We start from the raw sequence: 19,212 nt of genomic DNA on the forward strand, positions 1-19,212 counted from the left end.
TGAATGACATTTTGGCACACGCATCGTATGCTGAGGTTTTCGAATGCTATGTAATGCTCTAAGCTTTCTTAACTTCGCTCATTATAGCGCATGATCACAATGAATATTTAACCCGACAGCTTTTGGGAGCCAGAGGAACTTTCTTTTTCTTTTTTGGCATGGCGCCAACGTCCAGTCGAAGTCGGGTTGACGTCGCTGTATGGGGCGCGCTGCCGACGCCTTGCAATACATTCGAATGCGCCTCTTTGCTGAGGCTTCCCTCGCAAAACCACGTAGGTGAGCGTTCCCGGCAAAAGCGAGAAAGCTTGCTCAATACACTGTCGCGGAACCCCGTCCGCAGATTCCTCGATTCCACATCGTGTTCTACTGACACGCTATAGTCACGCAATTGGTTTAGCTTGTTTACTGTGTTCAGGGCGCAATAACTTGTGCTATACTGGGTATATACAGAAAAATCCAAGGCAGCTATGAAATAAGCCTTGTTCTCGATAAGGATCCCACAGTTCATTCAGACAACATCAGCGACCAAATGTTGTTTATTGAACAAATACGCACCTTGGCGAGTGTGACAGTGCTTCGCGGAAAAGACAGCGCGCTCCAACAAGGTCAAACACATACTGACAAAGAACTGGCCCCGCCATGACAAAACTGGCAGTCTCCGAGTGTGCGCTCTCCGGAGAGAATCACAGCTTTCTGTACCTTTGACCAACCCATACTTGTTATTAACTCTTGTAAAAGATCTACCTTCACGCAACTAATCCTACCACCCGTTATTCCATTCGTCCATTTGCATATAGTTGCCGACGATTCTGCGTCTCAGGCATGTGCACCCTGCAAAGGTAAGTGGAAGAATGGTGGCCGGACCATTTTTGCCCTGGCCAATCAAATGTTCGCCATTCAGTAGGTACAACACGAGGACCCAGGAAAACGTATTTACGTATTTGAACGTAAGGCCCCTCCATCCGTTTGTTGATTCAAATACACTTAACAACACTTCCCTGTCTCGAGCATGTGCGTACTGGCCTGCAAAGGAACGTGGAAACAACATGGTTGTGCCTTAGTCAGTCTATAATGTTTGCCGCCAAGTGGCTATATCATTAGGGCCCGGTAGGAATAAAATGAAGGTAATCACATGCAGCCGTATCACCCCTCCGGAATAGTACGTACATATGACGTCGAAATAAGACGAAAAAACTAACTGTCAATTATTACACATGCATTAAAAATTAAGTTTAAAACGCGACGCGTTAGCAAAAAATATGAACAAGCTATAATTGAAATCTCAATAATGATAAAATTATACAAGAGCTTCAAGTCTACAAGACAAGCGCTTCAAAACACGGGACATACACACGTTGTAAAAAAAAAAAAGCTTAATTTAGCAACACTACCAGCGCTAGTATGGTGGCAGACATAGATTTGACGAGTATTTTCAATCATATCCTCATTTTCCAACACTCATCATCACAACACCAATCATATCTTCCTATCGCAAAACAAAATGGTGGCTTTAAACACGCGCTAGTACATTGCCCTCGATAAACGCGTTTCTGATATCGTACACACAAGCCACGGAATAGTAACCACAATGGACGCTTTTCAACAAGACAGCTCCAGGAATGTGAATAAATGAGATTGGTATGTTCGACTTCTGTGCGTAAATGCCCAAAATCAAGAGTGTGTTAATAGAAGTGTCGCTTCTTGGTTAACAGGCGTGTTCATACAATTTTGCAACAAGTTATAATGCTACACATTACGTTTTCACAGCCATGTCTCGATCTATACACTAATACAGAACTCAGAGAATAGCTTCAGGTAGTAAATGCAACAGTAAATGCAGCACTAGACACAAAAAGCGCACTGTAGGTGCAGTTTTCCCCGAAATGGCTGTGACGTGCGCTCAGGACTTCTTGAGAACATGGCTCAAACATCAGTGAGAAAATCCCTGAGCCTTAAAAAAAAAAAGAAAAAAATTCATAACCTGTACTGAATAGTCTGATGAATAACAAGCACGTAAATCTATGTTGAAAAAGTAAACAAACAAAACAAAACAAAAACAAACGTTGCGACATTATTAACATTCCAGCACACCGCGGGGATGGTGATGAAAACACCAACCGTACGATATTATTATCGTGCGACATTCTGCAAAAGCTAGACATATATATTGTGGATTAGTTCTGGTGATACTCATCAATAATTTACTAGTAAATAACAGCAAAATAATTTAGTAACGTTGAAAGTTGGTCGGGTTGGTGATAGTTCATCTCTACTTTTGAAGCAGCGGTGTCCCTTTCGTTCCTTTTGTGCTTGTTTCCGTGCGCTGCTTCATAAGCAAACATGAGCAATACTCAAGTCTCTCAATTTTCGAGTTTATGTCAGTTATTTTGAGGCAAAAAGTATGGTGCACATGGTAATGAAGAGGCATAACGTGCTTTTTTTAGTAAGACAGCTACGGCGCTATGCAACTTAGAAGCCCTATGCAGGTTAAATAAAGCGGTAGTACACAAGTTTTAAACGCCGAAGGTAATTGAACTGCGGACAAGTTTTCCGCCATCCGGCAACCTAGACAGCAGCTGGACGGCGGATCAGTGCCAAGTAGGAACCCCAGTGAGAACTCGGGATCTTGCGAGTTGCATATCACGAGAGTTGATAGGTATAATTAAACCTGACAAAACATCATAGTCCTGCTATAACGCGAAAAACGTGAGTTAACATGCAAAAAGGAAAGACTAGTTCCTTGGGGTAAAATTTGCAACAAAAAAAAAGCATTGAAACAAACAGAAAAAAAATCTCCACGGCTTCAATTTCGATCAATTCCTTATTGGATTCCGCACTTCAGACCTGTTAAATGGCAAATTTCTTTTGTACGCGCACATTTACTCACTAAGTAACGACGCGAAAATGGACAGCGAGCGCCACCTATTACAAAAGTGAATGAATGATGCCTGCAATATTGCTATGCACTCACGAGCAAAACGCATTTTCTTTTTTGGCGTTCGCGGCTCATACATTACTGTAACATTGCTACGAAGAAAAGATCTTGGAGTGTCAGTAATACAACGCCAGCCGCCATTTCATAGGTTAAGTGCAGAGAATAAGCAAGGCTTCTATTAAGGTCCCGCCAAAAAAAAGCGATGTAAAACACGAGAACGCACTAGAGTGGTGCCGCGAAAAACGTAACAATGCTGAAAGACCAGTGCTCGAATGCGCAATTTTCTTTAGAATTGTGTGTTCAATTAACCACAGATGCTCCTTCCTTTAAAAGTTCAAGTTCACTTAGCCGCAAATTTCGTCCCAGCACATGCGCAAATCTCTAGGCCCCACCTCCTTAAGCGTTTTTTCCTCAGCTGTCTGTTTTTAATACTTTTTTTTTCAGTCTAATCTACGACACAGCAGCATGTGCAGCGAGCCACGACACCAAAATTTTCTCTTCTCCCCTCCACCGCTTAAAAAAGTTCTTTTACACCTACTTCACATTGGCCAGAAACTCGTTTATCACCGGCGCGACTCTTTCTGGATGGTTGAGGTGTACGTAGTGGTTGCCCTCGACCTCGACGTGTTTAAAGCGGGGGCAGCAGCGTTCGTAGAGGGCGAAGAAACGGTCCATGCTCTGGCGCATGATACGCTCGTCGATCTCCGAGGCCGTTACCATGAGCAGGTCGCAGCGGATCTTCTCCATGAGCGTGTACTGGAAATCCGCGTCCAGCAGCACCGTGCTGATGGCTCTGGTCCTTGGGTCCGTACGCAGCATCAGCTTGCCGTCATCGCGAAGCACGTCCCTCACCATGAGGATCCTCATGGTGTCTTTGTTCAGAGTGTGCAGCGTCGCTTCGTCCAGCCTCTTGAGCAGTTCTTCTTCGGTGTAGGACGGCGGCTGGTTCAGTTTGGATTCGAGGTGCAGGAAGCTGCTAATCAACTTGCTGGTGTCCTGGGCGAGGCGCTCTCGGGGTACATGTAGCGGCGCGTACAGGTCCAGCGCCACGACGCACTGGACGCGGTCCGGAAAAAAGCTGGCGTACATCATGCCCACGGTGCAGCCGAAGCTGTGACCCATGATGCAGAAGCGCTCCCACTTTAGCTGCTGCACGACGCGGCACACGTCCATGACGTACTCGTGGTAACTGTAGCTGCAGCCGGCTGGCTTGTGCGACGACAGGCCATGACCACTCAGGTCCAGAGCGACGACGTATATATCTGGAGAGAGAAAAAAAAGCGGAGCAGCAGTAAAAATGAAGGGTTTGCTAAAAGCAATGTCGGTTCAATAGGTGCGTTACACTAATTTATGATTTCGATGCATGCTCTATGAGTGAGCTGAAACGCTATTCGCGGGCATACCTATAGAGTAACCAGCATGCTTCACCTATCAGTAGCCAGCCCTAAATCTTGCCCCTCAACGAAAGAACCTTTGCCTCTGTCAATTCTAGCAACGCACACAACGGAATTGATGAATATCTAGCATTTTATGCCCCAAAACCACGATATGATTAGTAGACGTCGTACTGGAGGGCTCTGGAAATTTTCACCATCTGGCGCTCTTTAATGTGCACAGAAATCGCACGGTTCACGGGGCTCTGGCATTGCGCCTCTATCGAAATGCGACCCCTGCTGCGGGGATCGAACCTACGACCTTCGGGTCAGCAGCCGAGTGCCCACAACGAAGAAGCCATGCACAGACAAGAGTTTCTCTAAGCATATTACACTGCAGGATAGCACGACCAGAATATAACGGCAAACGCCATCCGACATTGCGACGTATATTTCTTCCTCATGCATTTTCGTACGTCATAAAACAAGTTGAAGAGAATAAAAACAGTGTGCAAACCTGACGAGAGGAGCGGAATAAGCGTGTCGAAGGTGCCAGCATTGTTCCTCCAACCGTGCAGCGCCAGGACGCGGGTGGTGGCGTGTGCCGGGTCGCCCCACACTTTGGCAGCCAGGTGGCCATACGGGATGGTGAATTTAGTCTCCGTGCACTCGGAAGGCATGTCTGCGCGAGAACACCAGCGACGGCGGGATACAAAAAAAACGTGAATTACCTTCCAATAGACCGTATTGACCTCGGCACAATTACCAGTTTCCGCACGTCACGCATGAAACCAAGAGCGAGTGTGAGGGAACACTGCTTCGAGACGATCACTTTCGGCGATAGCGTCGCTTTCTGTGGCGTATAGCATCTCGTTTGAACACTGATCGAAACGATTACTTGCCCTCTCTTACTTCAAGAAGGCTATCAGCGCGCTGGGCATTGATAAAGATGCGATAGAGATATCTCCGAGTGCGATCGTCTTAAAATACAGCACAAGGAGATCCGAACTCAAGCACAAAGCGGTGCTGCTCTATTCTGCATAATTTAACACAAGTAGTAATATACACAATGTGACTAAAAGATTGTAACAATGCCGCGTTTTTCCTCTACTGTTGTACAACCTGCCTCGTTTCATGGTGTCCAAACTGGACGCTATGTCGACCGCTCGTTCGAGCATGTAGCGCCGACGGCACCAAGCATAGAGCCAATCAATCCATCAATCGGTCGGTCGGTGGGAGAATTTTATTTTGTCCCGAGAAGACGACAATGCCCCCGTCAGGGAGTACCATCTAAGAGCCCCACCCACGATGGCGCCGGGTGGTTGCATGCTCCTATGTGGTGCAACAAGGTGCCTCTCTTATCGCGGCGGGTTGTCGAAGCGCGTAGACTTCTCAGCGTCCTTGCCCAAACTAAAACGCGCAGTGAAGACAATCTCTGCAAACCAGTATAGTCTCACCCTTTTCCACAGCAAGCAATCTCACCCTTTTCCACAGCAAGCAAGAACAAGCTATCGCTTGACAAGCCTGTTTTCAACGTGTTTAACCACAGCAATTTTTTTGTTCCTATTTCTCTTGATTAACAAAAATCGCTTCATCAGGCCCTGCATTTGCTTATATATACAGAGAACAGAACAAAATTGTGGAGGGCGATCTGTCACCGCATTTAAGAACTTGGGTAAATGCAAAAAAAAAATAAATTCGTTGCCCCCGATTGAGCCACGTGTGGTTTTATAGCGGGGTGATTCCACGAGAGATCGACACGGGTCCAAAAGTTGATATTTTAGATTTTATTGAGTATTTTATATTTCGTGCACCTCTCACCAGGTAGCCCGAAAGTCAACTTCGTTTTATGATTAACGGCATAACTTACGAGAAAAAAATATCAAACTTCACCAACACGGAGGCACCAGTTTCGTCACCTGTCATTTTCAAAAATTGAAGATGCTATATATAGACAACCATTTTTGTTTCAAGGAAAATATTTTTCACCTGAAATGCATGTCTAATGAAGAATGAATTCATATGGTTTCTAGTTTGCAGATCTTAAGAAAATAGCTTTTAAAGATGTCTAATTTTGCGACAGTTCAAAATAAGTTTCGTATTCCCCATTTTTTTTTCTCCGAAAGTAATGCAAGCAGCGTTTTCAAACTTAACTCATTTTAAAGATTTAGTGTGTTCATTAGGTACATAAATTATTGCTGCCGTAGGGCAAATGTAAATATTTATATATTGCCTAAAATTTCTCATACTGGCGAAAGTGTGCTCCACTGAAATTTGAATAATAAAAAACCCCATCTTCGATTTTTCTTGAAATCTCGTAAATAGACAACCGAAGGCCATCATACAGTAATATAGAAAAACATGTTGAATTATTTGTTTTAACGGCAATATTCGTGGTTCAAATCAGATCTTTTCGAGAATGCGCTGATATGTTGAGAAATCTAGAAATCGGAACGGAAAAGCGGCAATAAGCTTCAAACGCGAGTAAACGTGACCACATTTGGTGAAGAAAGACTGTTTTAGCACTGTGACAAATACGTACCCATGAAGGCACATTTATGCTCCTGATAACACAGCTCTAATGAAGGAAATCTTCGACACTGTGACTCAGTTGCAAAACATCTGTCTATATTTGCAGATAAACTCAAACATGAAAATGTTCCAACGCAAGAGTTGGGTCTCGCTAGAAAAAGCATATGCGCTTGAAGTACCCTCACTGGTATTTTGGTGGTGACTGCGTGAAACAAGAGATGCGCTCAAAATGGCTGCATCTCTTGCAGATCACGTTTAGCAGTACGTGACGCTAACAAAACACGACCACGATCAGCGGTATCGTCATATGCCCTCCCTTCCGTCGACTTGAGAAAAGTCGGTGCAGGGGTATCAGTCACCAAGAGCACTGACACACACGTACCTGCCTTCACAGTGCTACCGTAGAGAACCATATGCAACTGCGCAAACAAAAAAAAAAACGTGCGGGAACACAAAAGAAGAGGGAAGACAAACAGGCGCAGACTATCAATCGAACTGACGCTTCTTTTATAGACGAAGCTTTAAACGGGCTAGCCTTGTCCGGCGATGTGTCGGCGTCCACACTCGTATCCCAACGCCTGCTATACAGCTGTGAAAAAAAGTACACCTGCGCCGTCCGTCATTTATACTAGTCGGCGACTTCAACGTAGACATTATGGATCTTAGGACCTAGCTAAGCCCACTCATAATTATTAACTTGGTGGAGATGCGTCGATTACGTTGTAACAGTGCTTCAGTTGATAGTGTGCGCCTCTCTGTGATTCCCTCTTATTTGCGTTCCCATCCGGTTTTTTTTTTTTTTTTTCGCAGCTACACTTCGAATCAGTACACACTAGCCCAACTTACCAACCCTGCTTTCAGTTACCTTCGTTCTAATGCTCAGAAACCAGAAAGAACATATATATCATATTAGTGTTCCTCCGAGCTAGATGGACGATTTATGTAAACAGCTTCGCAGGATGTGAGATGCTCTCGGTCAGGTACCTGCGCTGATGCGGTATACACGCTTTTGTCAATTATAAACGGTATGCAACTTATCCACACGACTAAAAACACACACACAGTGTGAGCACTTCGACCTGCCGTACGTCCCACGTTCATGTTATTTTCTTTTTTTCATTTTCTTCCCAGCAATATAAATATTCAAGATTCTTAATGTAACTATACTCCAGTCTTATACCTTAGCTGACTACGTCGGCATATTTCCTGGCCTTCCAAGAATTCTTACAGAACACTATCAGCAAAGAAAACCCTTATTTCGATATCTGCAGAGCCAAAATATCGCTGAAGCTCAGCGTGTGCAACATTCATTCGCATTAATGTAAACAGGTTTTTAGCACTGTGAGGCTGGGGATGACTAGATGAATGGTCCACAATGCAGTTGTTCGTGCATGTGCTCTACAGAAGGAAGGACGGACTAAATGTGACTACACCGAGTCGTCCCCTATATCTTTGTCACAGCGACGAATTGACAATAGTCTGAAAGAGGGTGAAAAATTCGTTTATTGTTGCCATACCCAGCTAAGTTACACAGAAGCATTATAACCATGCTTACAAGTATATTGATGGGTTATCACAGTACGGCACCCAGCAAACCGTGGAAGCACAAAGAGAATCAGAATAAAAGCAAATGGGCGAAGCCGGAGTATTTCGTGCGCAATTAAGCAACCTAGATATAACCACCCTAAGGACCTCAACAAGCTCATATTTATGGTGATTCATTCAACTCATTTCGAGTAAATGCACTTCAAGTGTATAGAGCAGCAGGTTACGCACATTTGACAAACTTTTCAAGTTGTACAGATGCAAAACGGAACGTAGACACTTTGTCATGCTTCCCCACCATACAACAGCCCACTCCGACTTTTCAAAAGTAGGCACAGCCAGTTATAGCAACTGGAGAGCTTACCATTCTGATAGCTGGCTGCCAGCCGACTCCTGTACAACGCAGCAGCCCAGAGACACTAGCAACTCTGTGATCAATACGCGGGATCTTCATAAAAGCACGCTACTCGGGTACGCTTTCGCTTGATTCCTAACGCTACTGACAACCCCACGCAATGCGCAAACTGCAGAGGTATTTTAAATGACCAGTGCTTATTATAGTTCTGGATCACCTCGCTACTACATCTATAACTTCTACGTTTTGAAATGCACCACTACAACTTTATATTTTCTCAGTGTTAAAGGAAAGCGCGTTTCCGTTGCATTTTAGACTGCGAGTATAGCACCAGTACTTTTACTGGTCACAATCTGTCGCATAACCCATGGCTGAAGAAAGAAGGAAAAATTACAATTGCATTAGCTTAATAATACTTCACAAAACGACAGCCAAAAGGAATGCCGCGAATATGCTTCGTTGGAGAAAGTGGACGCTCTCCATGCTAGGGTATGAAATATTCATCCAAATGCCTAGCTGCCCAGGAGGATTAACGTATAATTTCATTAAAAGTTACCGTTAACATTATTTAAGGACAAATTTACCTGTTAGTTTGTGCCGCAGGCGCATCAACGTTTGCGCGACGCGTCTTTCATATTGTGGTGTTTTGCACGAGAAACGACAATATAAAATATGACGTATAGAGGGAGCTTTGACGTATGGAGTCAAACCTTGTCTCGCGTCAGGCGTAACCGGCAGTATCTCAGCAACAGTATAATAGATGACGCTGTCTCATAGAAGTGCACACAAGCTGCAGTTGAGTGAGGATATTCTAGATGGCGCTGTACAACTACTCTTCAATAGGCTGCTGCGCGGGCAACAAGTGCCCCTCACAGTCTCCTGGATCGATTCCGTAAGTGTCGGACTGTTGTTGGTGAATGGACGAAGCGGAACGGCGGGCGCGGAGTGCCACGGCGTAGTGTCACTAGCCAAACAGGCGGGCGGACGCTCGGACGGACAGACGGATGCACGGACGAGCGCACGGACGGACGGACAGTTCGCTCCACTCACCATCATTCACTGGGTGGATATGCTGCGATTTTTTATTGAGCTTAAGTTTAAGTGTACTAAGCAAGCACACTGGTGCTTTTGCAGTTTACTTCTAATGAAATGCAGCCGCCACGGCCAACATCGAAGTTGTTACCTCGAGCTCTGCGTCACAGCACCAATGCGCTGCCGCGACGAGTAAGTCGTACCTAGTACGCAATGCGAACGATGCGAAAACCGTAACGTTTAGACTGAAGCGCGCGCGGGCGTCCGTTGAGGTTGACCTTCACCCCATTATCGTTGGAACGCAGCTATTACGCGCGAACGCTCACGTGTGTGCACACAACACTCAATCAGCAGTGGAATCTAGAAAGCTGCCACGGCTCCAGCAGAGCTCATTCACAGACTGTGTTTCAGCGCCTTTGGAAGTCGAATACACTTCGTGTAGGTGTGGTCATTCTAGTCCTCCGCCCGCTTTCACTGCATGCATCAATAACAGGGCAACTGAACGACGCAAACACCGATGGCGCTAGTAACGCCCGTAATATTGCCCCCCCGCAGTAATATGAGAGAAAAAATGCCCCCGCCTCCCCGAAGACAATTGTGAGGAAAAGCGAATGCATTTCTTGTGCCAGGAGAGGCTACCATTGCCGTCAGACATTCGCCTTCGCCGACGTCTGCCATCACCTTGAAAGGCGCCCAGCCAGCGAATGGGAGAGAGGTGCGCCAGCGTGCTTGGCTCGGCGTTTCAGTCTCGAGCTCGCATTTCCGGATGTTCTTGAGAGGCGCCAAGCCAGCGAACGGTCGAGAGTGAGGCGCGAGCGGAGTTGGGGGAAGAGAGGAGAGAGAGCGAACGGTGAGAGAAGGAGCCACGATGAACTGCAGTTACTCTCTCTTACACTCTCACACCACATGCTCCGGTTGCTTGGGGTGAGGATAAGCGCGCAGCTGTTGCTATGAGAGAGGGAGTGAGCGAGGAGAGATAACACGGATAACACCTGCCGGCGTGCGGACACCACCGCGGACAACGCCGAATGACTGACATAGCCCGATTAGGAAATGAATTCGCATTATAAAAAGGAAGTTACTATCACCTTAACAATATTATGTAAAACCAAGGTTCCCTACTTGGCAGTTTTAGAATCGCGTAGGCAAAGATAGGTTTCGGCCGCTACGGGCACTTCCCCTCTTTCAGTCACTTAATGGGGGCCCACGAGAGAATAGCGCGTGACGTATCTGCAGCGGCAAAAAAAATCCTAACACAAAACTTCGCGTACGTTGTTCTAATTCTTTTAGATAAGCGGTTTTTCGGAAAACGGAACTCGCGCAATTTCATACCTATCAAAATAGCCCGCATCACAATACGACCCTTAATACTGCGTAAAATTTAATATCACCTATCAAAAATATCAAAAAGGCACTTTTTGACCGCGTAAAAACCTCTTCAGAAATAAATGTCTTCAGGCACTGAGAACTACATCAAACGCGAGGGAAACTGTCGAATCACAATACTGCCTCCACGAAAGTGCAGCTTGTACGAAGTTCACCTGTGTCAGGAGTGGCAAACAGATTGTCACCGATATCCAGGTTTAAACAGATACGGAAAACGCTGGAAACAATTACAGGCGCGCTTTCCCGAGTGCAGATTGGCAAAGAAAGCGGTTAATCACAGGAGCCAGAAGCTCAGGTTGGTTCAGATGAACGTAGTGGCCACCTTGCAGCTCGATATACTCAAACCTCTTGCAGTGTTTCTTGTACGACTTAATGAAATTCGCATCCAAATCTTTGAGTTGTTGAACTGAGGCGCCGTCAGTGGCCCGGAAGATGAGCATGTCCCCTTTGTATCGGGACACGATAGCCTTTTGAGTCTCCAACGGTACGACGAACGTCTTGCCCGTTTTAGCACGTATGTCCCTCTTTAGCACCAATCCGCATTCCACTGACTGCGTGCCTCGGCTTAGAAGGACTTTCTTCGACTTCTCGCTGAGCTGCCCGGGACTTGCACTTTCGAGTCGTTCCAACAGGTCATCCATACTGTACACGGGAGAAGGGTTCTTTGTCAACGGTTCCAGCTTCAGGAACTTGTTGATGCCATGCGCGATCACCGAACCGATGTATGAGTCAACGACCACCGTCGGAACCACGACGTCCAGGGTGATCAGGGACAACACGCGATCCGGGAAGAGGCCCGCGAACATAATAGCCGTGCTGCCGCCCATACTGTGACCAACAATGCAGAATCGATCCCACTTCAAGTGGTCAACAACACGGCGAACATCGATGACGTATTCGAGGATGTTGTACCGGCAACCTGGAGGCCTGTGCGATGAGTTGCCGTGGCCCGCGAAGTCAAGCGCGACGATCCTCAAAGAGGAGTCCAAGAGGGGACACAACGTGTCGAAGGTGGCGGCGCTGTCCAGCCATCCATGCAATGCGACGACACGCTTGCCATCAGCGGGACCCCATGCTTTAGCAGCGAGAAAACCGTAGGGCACTTCTATGCGCAGCTCGACTGGATCCATTTCCTCGAATTCGGCGTGCTTCTATTTTTATACAGTGTTGTTATCCTCACATCAGCTATTCACAAGCGGTGAGTTCCAAGGCAGTGTTTCTTCTGCAGGAGACCTGCAATGGAAGCATCGCATTCTGTAGTCTCACTAATCTTTTTTAATACAATTTCGCTAACACCGTAGTCAAATTCATAGAAATCCACATCCAATGACCGAATCGTGCGCAAATATATGGTATAGATATTCACTGCCACGTTTTCTAAGCCGAGTGGTCAACCTAAGATGAGAATGCGTTGCTTCCACGAGATCCGCGAGCTGCTTAACACGGTCATGTCTGACAATATCATTAAATAGAAACGCTCGAGGTACTGGAGGCAAGCTATCAGTATGGCTTCCTTTTTATATTATCACAATCCAATATCCTTGCGCGCTTGCTCACCTCAGAGAGAGGTGAGCAAACCTTTTAGGGCACTGCGCGTGCTCCCCACCGGGCTGCAGAAATTAGGTGCCTTCTTCCTCTTCTAACCACTACCAACACCACCTCAGAGAGAAACAAATGGATGTAAAAATTCGGGTAGTTTCATACCACCTTTTTCTTTTCACACTATGTTGTAGGAAGGAAAATTTCGAGGAGGAAGAAAGACCAGCTTACAATATGAAAAGCCCATTCACACCATATTCCCTACCCAAATCTTTTTTATCTTGATTTAGAGCTCTAGTTACTTCACACCCCCTTTCCTCAAGAACTATTTCTTGATTTAGTGCTCCCTCATTTCCTTGAAAGAGATTTATCAATTATTCGACCTGTTATATGTAACAAACATACTTCAACGTTCCGGTGCACATTCATAATGAGTCACACATAGTTGCAAATATAAGGGAAATATCTCAAGTTCCGCAAACGCAAATGCGGGTGAGTACGATTTCTGCAGGTTACAAACGGCGCGCGTCCTAGCAGACAACTGCATTCATGGTACGTTTAGCAGTAGCACAATTTATTCGGCACTAGGAAGTCTAAGCACTTAAACGTCATAATCCTGTATCGTTTCAATTTCCTGGCAGTAAAAAGTACGCACACACATTACCACGAAACAGTATCCACTTGAATTTGAAATTGCCGCCTCGCCGCTTTCAGGCCCAGCACCGCCATCTACAGCCGCCGATGATAGGCTTTAACAATCGCTCCAGCGCTCTGAACGCCAGATGGCAGAAGCTCCTCAGTCGCAAGAGCATTGCAAACCCAATGGCCAAGTATGAGCAATTATCAGTCGAATCGCGATCACTCCATACTTGTAAGCGGCTCAGAACGTGCGTAACATCTACTGTACTGATCTAGTCGTTAGTAAATTTGATGAAGAACATGTATCAGCAGCTAAAACGAACAGCGCTACGCGCGCGGCGAACCGTCGCGGAATCACTCCATTCATCGCGCAACTACCATCCGCAGAACCACCACTGTAGTTTTTTGAACAAGTAACGTAGCAGAAGTGCGTCGTACTTACTGTGCTTGTTCACGCTGGCTTCACAAACGCAGCCGGCAGAGACGATGTGACCGACGAATTTAAGTTTCCTTTTGGCCTTCAGAACGCCACCGTCCTCCGAGTTTACCTGCCCAATGTACGCAGACTGCAATCAAATTTGCGCCAACCTTGAACGCTGCACAGGGGCGGCCTCTGTTGAGGACTATCAGCACCAAACGCAAGGCCACGCGTGAGTGCTTGTCCCGCGGATATTTGAAAAACAGTAGCATGTTCGCTTTCCGGAACTTCTCTGGAGCATAGCAAAAACCAATGTTACATTTACCAATAATTTAAATAGCGCAATTTCTCTATCTAGCTACGATGACACTTCGAATTATCGTTCACTCTACACTATTATCCCTAATAAGTGAATACGACTTCGGTTAACATTGTCGGTTTCAGTATCAACATCGAAGAAATATATAACTTTTTTTCAATTTTCACTTTTGCTTCAACGTTTGACTAACAATTCATAAAAAATATGTCGAAAATTGCTAGGAAGTGTCAGAGTAGCTGTGGAATTCACTATTACAGGAGTCTCAGAGACGTGGCTTGCGGACCTCTCGGATAGCACGTGACTGCCCCCATCCCATATATGTTTCATTAGACAAAAGTGAGTGGTTCAAGCACTAAGACCAGTCGCACCCCTTCGGTCATCATGATCATTATAATCATCATTATCTGCATCATCTCAACTAGGCCCACTGTAGCGCAAACATTTTTCTTCCTCCAAGAGCGCAAAGGCCTATCCCGTGTTCCGCCAATCAGGCGAGTACTGTGCTTTCTGCTGCCACGTTGTACTCGCAAACATGTGGGGCTGAATTTCACGACTGAGACCCGCTCACTGAAGCAAGATTGAGGGTCCTGCAGAATAAATAGATTTTGTTCCTGCAGCTGTACGCCAAGATTACGCTATTCATTTGCTTGTTCTGATCCTGCTCCTCTACATAAAGGAACCTAACGCCAGCATCGCTGTCCTGAGTGGTCATTATCAGTGTAAAACTGGATTCTATAGCCTGCGCCAGCGTCCAGACCACCCTTGTCCTTAATGTCTTTGTGTTCGTACATTACAACGTGGTTTTACCCGGGTTGCATGCAGAAATGTTTTCTGGGGGAGGGAGGGAGGGCAGGGGCTTTTTGGTCTATAATGGGAGCCGGTAATTATGCGCCATTTATGCATAGCAAAACATTTGGGCAATGAATGAATGAAACCACGTTTATTCCACTTTCTTCGCGCTGAGGGCGCTGTGGTGGATAGGGACAGGGCACAATAGCAGAGGGAGGGGTAGGGAGCGGAGCACGGGCCGGTAGTGCCACCCCCTTGCTACGCCACTGAATTCCTACCATCTATCACGCACTATGCGCGCAAGCTTCGAGTGCTGGGTCACTGATTATTTCTTGAGAGGAGAATATAGATTACCGGGGAACATTTTGAAATGAAATGGCACACTGAACGGAGACAGTACGTTAAGGGCTACAAAGAACGCATTGAAGGTGCCCAACCAGCTGGTTATATATGCTGTATTTTGTCAATGTTATCCTAAATACTGATTAAAATATACTGCGCGAAAAAAAAACCGAGAAGATTAGAAGAAAACGCTTTGAACTAACAGGAGCGATTTCATTCGTGGAGTTTCATTTGAAGAAACACGGATGTTTATACACGCACACAAAAAAAAGAAAAGGCAGTATCACCGTGCTGAGTCATTTATTGAGGCTCTGTCGTGGCATAAAGGCAATCTAATTCTTCAAGTGTTATTGACGCACAGCTAAAGCACGTGCCTTCTGCGTGCACAATATGAAATACTTCGAGGATCTCGCTCTCTTGTCTATCCCCGAGTTGTGCTGAAAATTTGCTCTGATCAAGGATTGGACCACAATTTTTACGCTTACAGTGATTTGCCGTATGCCCGCCCGCGCAGTTGTTTACCCTCCAGTTGTGTCTGTTACGCCCTGTCAATCCAGCAGCGCCTAGTCTGTCCTATATCAACACCTTGTTGAAACTCAAGGAAACTTCGTATACGTCTTATTTTGCACTGAGTGAAATGTACCATGTGTTCCACTCGCAGGGATCCAGATTTACGTTGCTTCACATTGGGCAAACCATGGACAAGTTACACAGAGCACTGAAAAAAAAAAACAGGATTTGCGTCATGTCCTGGTGTAACTTTATCAAGACTGCACGAAACCCCATGCTGAAAGCGAAAAACATGCAGCCTCTTCTATTATAAAGTTTTGCGTTGCTACCCGCCCACCCTTCCTATTTGAGCTTTTTAAGAAGCTTATCTGAAACGCTGGAAGCCATAATGAATGGAAAGCTTCCTTACGTCAGCCTGGTTACCTAATTTTGGAAGCTACTTTCTACTGTGTGAGGGTGGGTATTCCTTAGTGGTTCCTTAAACATGTCGCACTCCCGTATTAACAAATACTCTTGGACTACACGTTTCGTCCTTCATTTGACAGAGTTGATCACTGCACTGCTGCTCAGCTGAAAAGGATGCTGCGCTCCTCAAGAATCACTGAAGATTACAGCTTATGTGAAGTGAGTATATACTTGCTCTGCCTAGAGAACGGTGCTCCCGTCGACTTTCTAAAGTCGAGGTGAAGCGCCGAGTGAAGGGACATTCTGGAATACGGGGGATAGCGACTCCCCTATGACTAACTTAGAATGTGACACTCATATGAAAGCTTGTTTGGCAGAAATTCTGGTGGTAGTGTCGGCGTCATTGGTTGTGAGCCAAAAATCATCCTCTTTGCATGACAGAAAAATCAAGAAAGAAGCAAATAACGTAACTTTAAAAAAATGGCAGCATACCCACGGAGTGAATGATGGAGAGTGGGGCGAAGCATTCGTCCGTCCATGCGTCCATCTGTGTGACCGTCCATGCGTCTGTTCGTGCGCCCGTCCCTGCGTTCGTTCATGCATCCGCCCCTGCGTCCGTTCATGCGTCCATCCATGCATCTGTCGGTGTGTCCGTTCGTCCATCTATTCAACACTCCAAGTCCCACCATCTCGCATCTTTTTATCATATATTCCCCATATAGAAGCACCGCCATTCAGTGGACATTCCAATGACTAAACGAGAGGTGGCACACGCACACTTTCTTACGGCTTGCGCTTCGGGTCTACTTCCCACCTTCAACCACCTTGAGTTCATGGTATATACTAGTTCACTGTATTCATGGCACTGCGGCCCAATGCTCGCTAAACCTTTCTAAAACCAAGGAGGTTACACCCAGCGAGTATAACGTAGCAACCTTTTCCTGTCAGATAGTGCTCAATGTACATGCCAGTGGCTGCTTATGTGAAATGAGAGACAGGAGGATTCAGCTTTTAAGGGCCAAACCTCATAAGCGCGAAAATGCACGCGACAGCGACGAGCGACGCGACGTAGATCGGCTTCGCGCGATCAGTCGCTAGCGCAGGCAAACCTCATTCACGCGACGGCTTCGGCGAGCGAATTCCACTGTTGCTGGCATGAGGCCGTCTACTCGCACCAAGAAAACCGCGTAGTGAGCGGTATGCAATTTAAAAATAAGATATATTGTTGTGTAATGAAACGGAAAGTGTTTATTATTGCCTTGCGGCACTTTTTTATATGCACATGCGTAATAAACATTGCGTTATTTCTTGTTGCGCATACGTGACTCGGGCAGGGTCACGTGCATCTATGTAGTCTTTGTCTTTTCCGGTATTTCGCTATTGGCTGCTTGAGCCCAGCACTTCCGGGCGATGAGCGACGGTTTCCAAATCGGGAGAACCGAGCGATCGCGCGAAAACGAGCACGCGACACGTCGTGCGAACGCCCTGTTTCGTCGCTCATAGCGTCGCTCGTCGCTGTCGCGTGCATTTTCGCGCTTATGAGGTTTGGCCCTTAATTTCTTACGGCTTGCGCTTCGTATCTGCTTCCCCCCTTTAACCACCTCGAATTCATTCATGGTATATACTAGTTCATTGTATTCATGGCCCTGCGGCTCAACGCTCACTAAACCTTTCTAAAACTAAGGAGGTTACACCCAGCGAGTATAATGTAGCAACCCTTTCTTGTCCGATAGTGCTCAATGTACATGCCAATGGCTGCTAATGGGGATCGCAGCATGCGCGTTGACTAAAAGCCGAATGCTCCTGTCTCTCATTCCCCCTTAGCAGCCATTGGCATGTACATTGAGCACTATTTTTTTATCGTTAAACAACGCACAGAAGAAATCTCTCACTGGCACCACCTTGGAGGTCAAATGTTATACCTATTTCGGGTATGTGCCACTGGTGGTTACGTACTACGAGGGACACCCAAGCCACGCCATAAGGAGCTTCGCCCCTAAAATCTGGGTTTGGGTGGATGTCGAGCCGGGGTCGTTCCCCAAATATTATTATAAATATTAAATGTGGTCGTGAAACGCTCGTTCTAAAACGACAATGCGGCCCCACCGGCGTCCACACGCACTCACTATGTGACGTCAGCATAAGTAATGCTTTGCCTATTGAGCAACGCGGAACTCTTCGGTACTTGCGAGTACGTGCAATTGGGACACCCATCAGCGTCTTTGCCATACGCAATCAGCGCCAACTTAAAGGGGCCCTCTAATACTTTAAAGCATCGGCAACGACTGTATAATCCGTACACTGGCGCTCGCCAGAACTACTGCGAGGGCAAACGACGCCGGAAGGTTGCCGCCATATGATTGGATAAATTTAACGTTAAATGTGATCGCGTAATTGCATAAATGTAAGAATTACTGTTGGATTTCTTTATTAATTAGCATACGTTTTTACTCAAAGCGACAGAGAATAAGGCTCTCCGACTTTTCCAGCTCAAAAACTGCAAAGCTGGTCAAAGACTGCGCCGAACGCCATGTGCTAGACGAAACGCGCCGCGGCGACGCTCCCGGTGCCAGTATTTGAAGAAATTAAAAGAAAAAAAATGTGAGAGCGTTAATATATATACGTCATTGCAAAAAGAAAGACCAGTAAAACTACAAAACATTATAGAAGCGTTCCCGAGCTGGCTCGTTTCGCACGTGTCATTCCCTCTTCAAGTACCACATTGTTTGTTACCATGGCAACGGCGTCCTTAATTCGCGGAACGTAACAGGCAATATGTCATGCGAGCTTTCTGTATGGTAGGGCTTTCAGTTCATTTCATTGGGCAGCTTTCCGACGTCAGAGGGGGAGGGAAACACGGTAAGGTGAGCCCGCGAGAATCGAGTTGAGGGTATGCATACATTTCATTGTATTTTGATATCTCAACGCTAAATAGCTTGGCTGTGTGGCCCTATCACTGCCGTTCTTGCGGCACTTATCTCTTAAGCCGTCAGTGTACGCAACCAGCTAGAAAAACATTTAAAACCATGAAGTCGTGAAAACTGTTAGAGGGCCCCTTTAAACTCTGCAGCTGACGTCATATTAAGCAGCGTT

General features: G+C 46.1%; 1 protein-coding gene across 2 annotated transcripts; it reads right to left on the reverse strand.

Annotated features, from left to right (window-relative positions):
- Positions 1-518: 518 nt before the first annotated feature.
- On the reverse strand, positions 519-13,916 carry LOC119170329 (serine hydrolase-like protein). 2 transcript variants are annotated; one of them, XM_037421469.2, is made up of 3 exons: positions 13,779-13,916; positions 4,826-4,990; positions 519-4,197 (listed from the first exon to the last, which is right to left on the reverse strand). In XM_037421469.2, the coding sequence occupies exons 2-3, from the start codon at positions 4,986-4,988 to the stop codon at positions 3,470-3,472; spliced, it is 891 nt and encodes a 296-aa protein (XP_037277366.2). In that variant the 5' UTR covers positions 4,989-4,990; positions 13,779-13,916; the 3' UTR covers positions 519-3,469. The 2 variants fall into 2 exon arrangements, with proteins under 2 accessions (XP_037277366.2, XP_075732972.1); XM_075876857.1 differs by lacking the exons at positions 519-4,197; positions 4,826-4,990 and adding an exon at positions 8,326-12,391.
- Between the last annotated feature and the right edge of the window lie 5,296 nt (positions 13,917-19,212).

Source organism: Rhipicephalus microplus, chromosome 2, assembly GCF_043290135.1.
Source record: "Rhipicephalus microplus isolate Deutch F79 chromosome 2, USDA_Rmic, whole genome shotgun sequence".
Taxonomy (NCBI): Eukaryota; Metazoa; Arthropoda; class Arachnida; order Ixodida; family Ixodidae; genus Rhipicephalus; species Rhipicephalus microplus.

What these genes read in the sequence shown, in the direction of transcription:
- LOC119170329 (XM_075876857.1), bottom strand. Translation starts at nt 12,288, where the DNA reads ATGGATCCAGTCGAGCTGCGCATAGAAGTGCCCTACGGTTTTCTCGCT.